General features: G+C 36.0%; 2 protein-coding genes across 4 annotated transcripts in view; one reads left to right on the top strand and one right to left on the bottom strand.

The window, feature by feature from the left end:
• The window catches only part of LOC137974934 (claudin domain-containing protein 2-like), a 2,768-nt gene extending 1,274 nt beyond the window's left edge, over positions 1 to 1,494 (top strand). Inside the window, exons 2-3 of one of the 2 annotated variants that reach the window (XM_068821945.1) lie at positions 765 to 905; positions 1,129 to 1,494. In XM_068821945.1, the coding sequence (XP_068678046.1) occupies positions 765 to 905; positions 1,129 to 1,271 (284 nt within the window). In that variant the 3' untranslated portion in view covers positions 1,272 to 1,494. The remainder of the gene's footprint in view (positions 1 to 764; positions 906 to 1,128) is intronic. The other variant, XM_068821946.1, reaches the window with a different exon arrangement.
• Positions 1,495 to 4,295: 2,801 nt separating this feature from the next.
• Positions 4,296 to 10,000, bottom strand: part of LOC137974932 (chloride channel protein 2-like) — a 33,100-nt gene continuing 27,395 nt past the window's right edge. Inside the window, exons 22-26 of one of the 2 annotated variants that reach the window (XM_068821942.1) lie at positions 9,508 to 9,563; positions 9,278 to 9,325; positions 7,742 to 7,846; positions 6,989 to 7,075; positions 4,296 to 6,284 (exon numbers count right to left, since the gene is read on the bottom strand). In XM_068821942.1, coding sequence (XP_068678043.1) covers positions 6,123 to 6,284; positions 6,989 to 7,075; positions 7,742 to 7,846; positions 9,278 to 9,325; positions 9,508 to 9,563 — 458 coding nt within the window. In that variant the 3' untranslated portion in view covers positions 4,296 to 6,122. The remainder of the gene's footprint in view (positions 6,285 to 6,988; positions 7,076 to 7,741; positions 7,847 to 9,277; positions 9,326 to 9,507; positions 9,564 to 10,000) is intronic. The other variant, XM_068821943.1, reaches the window with a different exon arrangement.

Here is a 10,000-nt window from a genome sequence, read left to right as displayed (position 1 = left end):
TGAATATTTTTTGGTGAATGGGATGCGATTGTTCTTGCATTTTGGAAGGAAAGAATGAATAAGAGCTGGTGGCAAATAAATAATGTATATCACCACCAACTAACAACATTTCAAATTTCAGTAAGGATGGGAACCTTCACTTTTGTAGTGACATTCACTGTAGTTGTCACAGGATGTATCTTTCAATATTTAAATTACAAGGCCCCTGGTGTGCAACAGTGCACTGTACACAGGAAAAAATAACAGATTCCCATTTTTGGATATTTTAGGGTATTTTGAAGAATACCAATAAAACTCCCAAATTTGGCAAAGTGAGACAAGTCCCAACCAGGGAATTCCCAACCAAGTTCCCTGATTGGGACTTGTCTCACTCTTCCAAATTTGGGATTTTTGTTGGTATTCTTTAAATACCCTAAAATAGCCAAAAATGGGAATCTGTTATTTTTTCCTGTGTGTAATGTAATGAATTCAGCCTAAACAGTTGTTGTCGTGCATGACATACAATTTGGTTGAAGATCCCTGTTATTTAAAATTCAGACAAAAATTTAATGACTCAATCTTCACTCACTTTTCCATCAGCTTTTTTGGCATTCAGTGACATTTCAATAATAAGTTGGTTTTCAGTCACCTGATACTTTTTGAAGGGAGTTTCAGTATATTTAAATACTTCATAAGATTTCTAGTTTGTGTTTTCTCAGGTGCTTTGTTCATGTAGTAAATGACAAATGCTCTGTGTAATAACATTATTGTTTGTTTCTCTTCAGACTGGAATGGGGTAACAATTGCCTTCATGATACTGGGTCTCTTGTTTCATTTAATTGCCTTCATTGTTGCTATAGTGGCAGCATGCCGAAAAGGACATCCATTTCCATCAATGTGGGTTGCTGGAATTTTTTTTGTTGCTGGTAGGTACTTATAGTTACCAATACTTTTTGCTGAATGTGTTGGAAAACTTATTTTAATAGTATCCCATTTCCTGGAACGTGAAGGCCACTTTTTATCCAATGTTTGGCAAAAATAATGTCCCCTCTCTGTTACAAATAGAGTATTGAATTGTATCATTATTGCCAGTGTTATGATTATTGCCTTTGTCACTTACTTTATTTTGTGAATTTGTTTGACTTACAGCAATATTGGTTATTATTGCCTTGCTGGTCTATACATTCCATAACTGGCAGAATGATGTATACTTTAGCTGGTCGTACGGCGGAGGATGGTCTACGGTAGCACTGTCGATTATTGCAATGGTATTAATAATGGCTGATCGCTGAGAGTAGCCAAGAGCTCAGTCAACATTGCAATGGCTGCGACCTCATTAAACCCTGTTTTGTTTGTATACCATCCTTGTATGTGGAGTTCCATGTTAAAGTGACAGTGATGCCTTAAGGTGGAGCTTCTTATCTTATCTCGAGTGGTACAGGCAAGTTGGCTTGGAAACCCATTGGATGAGACCACTTCTTTCAAGTACATGTATAGTATTTTGTCCCTCACAACATGTAATTTTTGGGTATTTTTTGAGAAAGGGGTGTTCAGGAGTTAGAGGTAGCAACCAGCATGTTTAAGGATGGTTCGCACTAATTCAAAGGTCATTTTTCCATGTTTATGAACATGCAGGAAAAGCAGATCTTAACAAGCATTACTGAAATCCAAAAAGAAAATTGGGGTAACCATGCATTTTTCAAACATAATTAATCAACAATATTTGTAAAAGGCTTAAAAATACATGGCAATGTATGATATTCCTCTCCAAATTGCTAACAGTGAGGACACTCGAACCATGAACACTTGATATTTGTTTGTACATTTTTTTTAGTGACTATAGAATGTGGGCTCGTCCTTTTGACAAGAGTATTTAATGTTTTTACACTTACAAAATGCTATACATGTAACACTATACATCATAAGAAGAGGCTTTATTTCTTAGTCGTCGAAAAAAAATGTACGCAAAAATGTCAAGTGTTCATGGTTAAAGTGTCCTTGCTGTAATTATCTCTGAAAAATGTGCATGGTTACCCCCAATTTTCTTAATAACAATAGTAGGCAAGTGAAGTTCAGCAAAAGTTAAGATGTCTTTGGACTAGAAGCATTCCTTATGTATGCAAATGTTTGTTTTTTTGTTGTACATTCAACTGCATGAATAAGTCTTGAACAGGTTTTGGCCTTAGACTGTGCACATGATGTAATTTAATTATTATTTGATGTAAAGTTTCCTTTGACTTTTATTAACTACCAGTAATAGTATTTTGTACAACATTAGTTCAGCAAAAAAAACATGTACATATGTTTATAATCTTTTGACCCTCTGATATGTTGTAGCTGCTGTGAAAATTTCTAGTTTAGTTTTCAATAATTATTGTTAACCCTTCCACTCCGAAGGGGTTCCCCATTGACAGGTAGAATTGTATGGAGTCAAACAGAGTAAAATCTTTAATGTCTTTCTTGTAAGTTAAGGGTTGTTAAAGAGGACGTTTTTGAATGAATGTAGATTTTCTTCAGAAAACCAAAAAGGACCAGTGCACAATGTACATTTGCCAATTGGTAAAACAAGAAAGCATCTGAAAATGCCCCTTATTGGGAGGAGCAATAGTAGTGGGAACATAGTGTTTGAGTGGACCTATATGTTATGACAACATGTCCTCTACCTCTGAAACGACAATATTATTATTGGCAATTCCTAATTTTCTCTGGATTGACTGTTATCGTCAATTTAGATTACAGTACTCTGTTCCAGGACTTGTGGTAGCAGATGAAAAGAAAAAAAGTAAAAGTTTCATTCCTGGACAGGATTTGAACCCAGAGCACCCACTTAAAAGGAACTGTTTTTATCCACTTAACCACTGAATATCAGCTGGCTGACAATTGTGCCGATTATTTACCAACATAATTACTATAATGTAAAATCATTGCTGAATAGTGGCAGAAACCCATAAGGGTTGAAACGTGTAACGCGCGTTCACAGCTTCCGAATATTCAGTGTGAACTGATTGGTTGAATGTGTCAGTGCTAAGTACCATACTTGGAAACCCCTCACTCTTGATGTTCCAAATATGGTACTTAGCAAATTGAATATTCAGAAGCTTGTTTCCCAGCACACAAGGGGCTGTTACACGTTTCAACCCTTATGGGTTTCTGATAGTGGTTAAGTCTAGTGCTTGATTTTAAAATGGTTAGCTTTTTCTTGAGGTTCGGTAACCAACAATTTTTCTTGTTTAAGATTGTTTTTTTTTAGCAGGTGATAATTAACAATTAGACGGACTACGGGTCAATAGGCCCATGAGGCGAAGCTGAATAGGCTATTGACCCGTGGCCCTTGAGGGCGAAAGGTCTAATAATTTTGTTTTAGTATCACCCAATTAGTCAGATAGAAAAGGCAATAATAAAGTTAGCAAATGCAAGTTGAAGAAATATTTATTTGGGATTTAAACGAAAAAAAGCATCACAGTTTTCACTACTTGAGGACTATTACTAACAGTTCTCTAGTAGCGTAGCCAATCAAAATGCAGGATTTGCATTAGTCCACTAGTTGGGTGATAATAATACACGGTAGTCTTGTGGTTAAGTAAAAGGGTTATTAATCAAACATTCCCAGGTTCCAGTCCAATTAGTTCAGGCATCGGGGTCCAGAATCCCTATCAACCGCTAAGCGTCCTAAATTGACGATAAGTGTCATTTTAGAGAAAATTGGGAATTGTGGATAATAGTCATTCCAGAAGCTGAGGATGGGTTGGTTATTAAACTCTTTCACCCCTGAAGTGGGCCCCCTTAACATGAGTTTGATGATCAATAGAAGGCATCATGCTATTCACAAATTGACTTCAAAAGGTAACTTAGTTGAGTTTCCAATTTTAAGCCTTTTGGCTTCGATAGTGAACAAGATATTAGCCTTCAAAAACGGATATTCTTGGGTAGAAAATGGGCTAATAAGCCCACACATTCTCTGCAAATTTCGAATGTTCAAAGCATCATTACGCAGAGATAGTTCATTATGGAATGGACTTTCAATATTCAGTGATGATTTTTGGCTGATAGATTAGCAAACGATGCCAATGTGGCAAAAAAAAATGTAAACAAAGTTTCCCCTATAAGTGTTAGTCTTGCTAGTTACTTTCGGAGGGAAAGGGGGTGGTCTGTCAACACTACACTGCAACCAGGGATGAGTCACCAGAATCAGCGTAAGCACTAAACAAGGGCAAATTGGAATAGCCAGGAATAGTGCTAAGACTGTACAATGACTAAATGCTGTAATATTATTCTTTTGCATGTAAATTTGTGTTTCATCAAAATAAACCTTGTCCTTCACTTCACAACTTTTATTGTTTTCCATTTTTAACAAGTTGTTCAATTCACCAATACAAAATTTATTAAATACTACGTAATATCTTGTGTACAGTATGTCATAAAAATAACCTAAATATGGAATCAAATTCAACATAATAAGACCTTTTATCATATCTCTCAGATACATGTAGTATGCACCCTATGACTGGCCAATTTAATTAGCGGGTGGTATTCTGCACAATGGCCCGCAAAATTTGAAATTTTGATAAAACATTCTCTGGCAAGGTTTTTATGTTACATAACCTTGTAAAACTGTTTGATAATGCTAGCAACTATTTCAAAAAGCCAAGAAGATTTATTGCTTTTCTGGATTTTGGCATGGCAATCTTTGTGACAGTTGAACCTTGTGCTTGACTGCAACTACTTTTCACTCCCACAAGCCTCATTACCTTTAATAGAGATGTAATAAATATCTTACTAAACTAATTTTCTCGGTCTGTACTGTACAATTACGGATCCTTGTTTGGGTCCATAATTTTACAGTATGGCCCTCAAACTCGGTTTGTAAGAGGTATTTCTTGACTGCTTGATTTCATGAAGCATATATTTTTTTTCAGTTTGTAAAAAAGATTTCCTTTCTTTTGTATGATTAAGAGTTTTGCAAGTTGTCACATCAATGTCAACCACTTTGCTAGCAACATATTTTTTTGCATTCATAAAAGTGAAAGTTGCATTTTCCTTAGAATCCTTGCTGCCTCTTGTTTTTAAACATTTTTTTACATAATCACACTGGTGATAGTGAACTTTCAAATATTATTTACATCACAACTGTACCTGTCACTTTAACAAAATTCCTATTTATCATTAGGGCTAACTTGTTACTTTTAAAGCCTCTACATTGGAATCAACTAGATTTTAAGTTACTCTTTCCACTCTGACATCAATTTCCTACAATCACAATTAATATTGTCGTATTACATATACAAATGTAGGTCTAATTATCAAAGTTTGTTAACACTTCCAAAAAAATCGAGACTTCTTTTATCTGTTAAATTTTCCAGTCCTAAAAAAATTCTGGCTATCACACTGATTTCATCCTTGGTGGTTATGACCAAGGTACTAAGGTTAGCTTGAGCAACATTTGCCAAGGGACCCATCCATGCAAAAACATAACCATGACCCACACAAATTGATTTTATCAAAGAGAAGGAAAAGGATGACATTCTCCTTGCTGTCGCTGTCGTCGTTGCTTAAGTTCCCTAATTTAACTTCTGTAGTACAACATTGCTGCATCAAAACACCAATAAAGACCAAAGAACAACTTCAACTTATTGTTTTAGAAGTTGACTGCATTGTCCTCAGAACGATCAATAGACTAGAATTACCGTAACAGATTTTACACTGAAATTGATCTAGTCAGATAACGTATACGTACACCTGTACATGCACAAATTAGATACTCTGGATATAAAATCTTTACTTTTCTTTTTTGTTACCAAATATGAATGTGGTTTTTGCACCCCTACATGTACATGCATACCTTACTCCATGCTAAAGCCTGGTTTTCACTATTAATGCAAGCATAAGCACAAGCACACGCAAACTCAGTAGCTTGCTGTTTATTAGAGCCTTTTGTTCAAACAATAGACACTAATTAACAACAAGTAAATGCACCTGCGTGTGCTGCTTGTACTTATGCTTGCAACACTAGTGAAAACCAGGCCTAAGGGATGGTGGCAATTGCTCAACCTCCCAAACATTTGGCGTATGAAAATGATGAACAATGCAGTGAATAGCTAGGTGTGTGTGCTCTTTACTCAGGGGTGGTAGGAGGGGGAAGTAGTTTAGAGTTTGGGATCTGTTTCATCATCTGGGTTGGACTGGTGATTCGCATGTTGTTGTATCATGGAATCTTGAACATGACCTGTCATGAAGGCTTCGCTGAATTGTACTGCATCTACATGTGTTGAGTCCAGAAAACGTTCACCCTCAATTGCTTTACGAACCTGCAATGAAATCAACAAGAGTAGAGACAACTTATTTCTTTGACTAAATGCATGATGCACATTCAATTAAAATTTTGTATTTCCCTTGTTTAGGATAACTTTTACCCCCAAACAGGAAATCACTTAATGATGGCCTTTAGTTTGCAAGGTTTCATGAAAGTGATGATCAACATTTTCTCTTTGAAGTTGATGATAAAATAAGCACTCTATTACATAGAACTTTAGTATGGTATGAATTAATTTCTAGGATAGAAGAATCTCATACCTGAGCATCTATGCTTGAAATTCACACACCCTGAGTTGGAGTTGATTTTCCGCGACTTTGCATAAATTAGTACTGTAACAAAGTTATCTTTAATAGATACTGTCACAGAAGCTGATTTGAAAAAAATTATTAAGGCACACAGTCCTTTCTTGTAAGGCACAACCTTCATGGAAAGCAGCTTTTAATTATCAATATTGTTTTATCTTAATATATTTCTAAATTATATGATCACATCTATCATCTGTCTACCTATATCACATCCAAGGTTAAAGCAGATAATATCAGTATGCAATACATTACAATGGAATCCCATTCTCTATAAATAGCTGATAAGTTAACCACAGATAAATAAAGATTATACATACATGTACCTAAATCTTTTTAATACAAGTTATACATGTTAAAAAGTCACTTTAACCTTAATATCTTAACATCATACCTCCTTCAGGGCAACCACACCCACAAGTCGGCCAAGAGTTGTGACATAAGCATGAGAAAGATTCAAGAGTGCAAAAAGCTTATGGACCTAAAAAAAAATAAGTTCAAATGCTAACTGTATTATTTTGTACACTGGCTAAAGAACACATGAAGTCCTGAGGAAGAATAATAAAATTGTAACATGCTGCTAGAAGTTAAGGGCCAAGTGAATGTAGGTCTTCAGGTCACACGACTTCTCTTAAGTTTCATTTTGGTCATTGCTTGCCTGTCCTGTCAGGCTGCCCATCCACCCCTCTGGTTCAAAACGAGTGTTCATGCTCAACCATTCAAATGATAATGAGTTTGCATGTACACCACTCATTTCCATTTGAATGGTTGTGCACCAGCACTTGGTTTGAAAAGGAGGCAAACGGCAACTCAGAAATGGGCTATTACACCCTTTTTATCTCCACTGGCACTTGAATGTTACCAAAACAACAACATCAACACTTGATTGTACCCACATGAGAAACTTAATTTACAAAGGATCAATGTGACTGCATGTATTTACAAAGGATCAATGTGACTGCATGTAATTAATATATTATTTCCTGAAATAACTTCTAAGCTAAAAATACCAGGAACTGGCATTTGTTTGTGGTTGTGTTGATAAGGTTAGTGGTTTGGCTTGGCATCTCTGTCAGCTGTACATGTAACAACAAAAATAATTATTTATGTAACTGCCTTAATTTACAAATTAATTATTATGTTGTACCTTCAGTAAAGATGTTCTCTCAACAAGCTGAAAAGGAGCAGGATCAACTTGGCAGTTGCTGTAATCTACTGTTCTCTGCAGCAATTCTCTTTCCCACTGAATTTGCTAAAGAAAAAGAATAATCCAAACATGAAACAACACAGAGATTTGACGCCAGGGACCGTGGAAGCCTGACTAAGTTAATCTCAAGGCAATTTTTGTCCCAGTGGGCATATATTTATCTAGAATCCAGCAGGGATTGCTTGTGTGTGGCCATGCAATCTTTGCAGGCAACTTTTGCATATTAGAGACCTTTAGATGCACGTTTACGGCTAACCGCAAACTGAGGTTTGAGATTTGCGGTTAGGCGTTAGAAGTTGTGATAGTTCGTGCATTCAGATTTAAGTAAACAAGAGCAAAGCTGCGGAGGCCGCCATATTGAATTTCCTCGGTGCTCAGCATTGATGTTTCAGTCAACGAAATAAATAAAACCACGGCTCTTTTGATTGTTTCATTCACATGAAATGAAAGATAAAAAGTTGCTTTTTATATCTGCCCCGTTCATACGTGGGATAATGTAACTTCCATGCCATAAAGAGCTGAGGTAAATTACTTACGTGAAAACCTACCTTCCGCCGTTGAAAACGTCAAAACCTACCCTCGAACGTGACGGCAAGCGCTAGTCATGTGACTTCCAGCAGTTTGAGGTTAGCCGCAAACGTGGATCTAAAAGTCTCTATTGTTGTGGATTCATTGATCCCTACCCTTCATGTACCAAGGCTTCTTTGGTAGAGGAGGTAAGTAACTAGTCAGGTTTAGTGCCTTTTACTCTGGACCACGTTCCACATTCACTTAATGTGGGTTACCAGCTGGGATGCCACCCTGCGGAGCCTGAATCACAACAGGCCCCTTCCCACTAAATTTTAAGGCACCAGATGCAAAGCTCATCAATTGGCAACAAGTTTAAAAATTTCAAACAGCCTACAGGTGGTTTTGTTCTTCACTTCTGTCAATAACTCAAGCTTTAGAGGAAAGGGGGTCACATTTAGAGCTGTGATCTTATTACCTAACTGATTTTGATTCATTTGGTCAGTTTCTGATTTTAACAGTCTGCTAACTGGCAGAGAAAAGCAAAACTGTTTGTTGGAATTTGAAACGTTTCTAAATAGCACAATAGTAAATTGCATGGGCTGAGAGCAGGAATAGTTTGTGTCAACTTAATAGCTTCCATGACACCATCTGAAAGCCATGCAATGATTTCTGCTATGTTATAATGGATAACAACTACTAAACTACAAATGGGAAGATTGGAAAAGAACCAGAACTAGTTGAAGCTCAGTCAGTTCATCAGAACTTGATGTCATAGTATATACAGTAGTAACACTGATCTAGCGAATTTTTGTATTTGGAGGAAAAAGCTCTTTGGAAGATTACGGTAACAAGATCATGATACAAGCTTGTACCATTACTAGATAATTATGGTTGACAGTGGCTTGAAATAGGTGAAATGAAACGGTGAAGGCCAACAATTTATTACATCATACAATATCTAATCACCTGTTCTACTGAGGGACACTCTCTTTCAGAAGCATCAGATATCTTCTGCTGATGGAATGAAACCAAATTTAATTATTAATTTCTTTTGAGTTCTATTGAAAAAGATTCTATGCAGAGAACAAGTCAATGTTCCCATTCTCATCATCATAATAATTGTCAAACTGACTCTGAAAAACAAACTTGAAATAACTTTTGGTTGGGTCCAAAACAGATTATTTAAATGCACATACCTCAGCATCATTTAGGGCTGATCCACTGCCAAATAGTTTGTGTAGTCTTGCTGGAACTGAAGAAAGAAAATGTATAAAATAGGCTGTTTAAGTTTCCTTTTAGAGTGTTGCTTTCTAAATAATGTACATTTAGTTGCTATAATAAATTGTAACCAGACTGTCTTGTATCTGTCCGCTTTTTACTGGTAATTAAAATCAAACTGACCACAATTATCAAGGATAAAGTTAACAAGAGAAAATACATGTACCTATAATGTAAATTCCAAAGAGATCTATTGTGATTGTATCATCAAGTGCTTCACTCATTCCACTGAATTTACTTTTCCTTTTTTTCACATAACTTTTTTCCCATCAATTTTTTGACAAGTTAATATTAAACCCTTCTAAACCCAAAATCCCTTGATTTTTCTGTCAGTTTTTTATTCTGCAATATTGTTTTTTTAGCCATTAATAAATTTTTATTCTTGGTGAATTGCTTAAAAATCTGGCACAA

The sequence above is a fragment of the Montipora foliosa genome, chromosome 11 (genome assembly GCF_036669935.1).
Source record: "Montipora foliosa isolate CH-2021 chromosome 11, ASM3666993v2, whole genome shotgun sequence".
Classification (NCBI taxonomy): domain Eukaryota; kingdom Metazoa; phylum Cnidaria; class Anthozoa; order Scleractinia; family Acroporidae; genus Montipora; species Montipora foliosa.
Note: the sequence above shows the minus strand (reverse complement) of the source record. Positions and strands in the feature narration are given on the sequence as shown.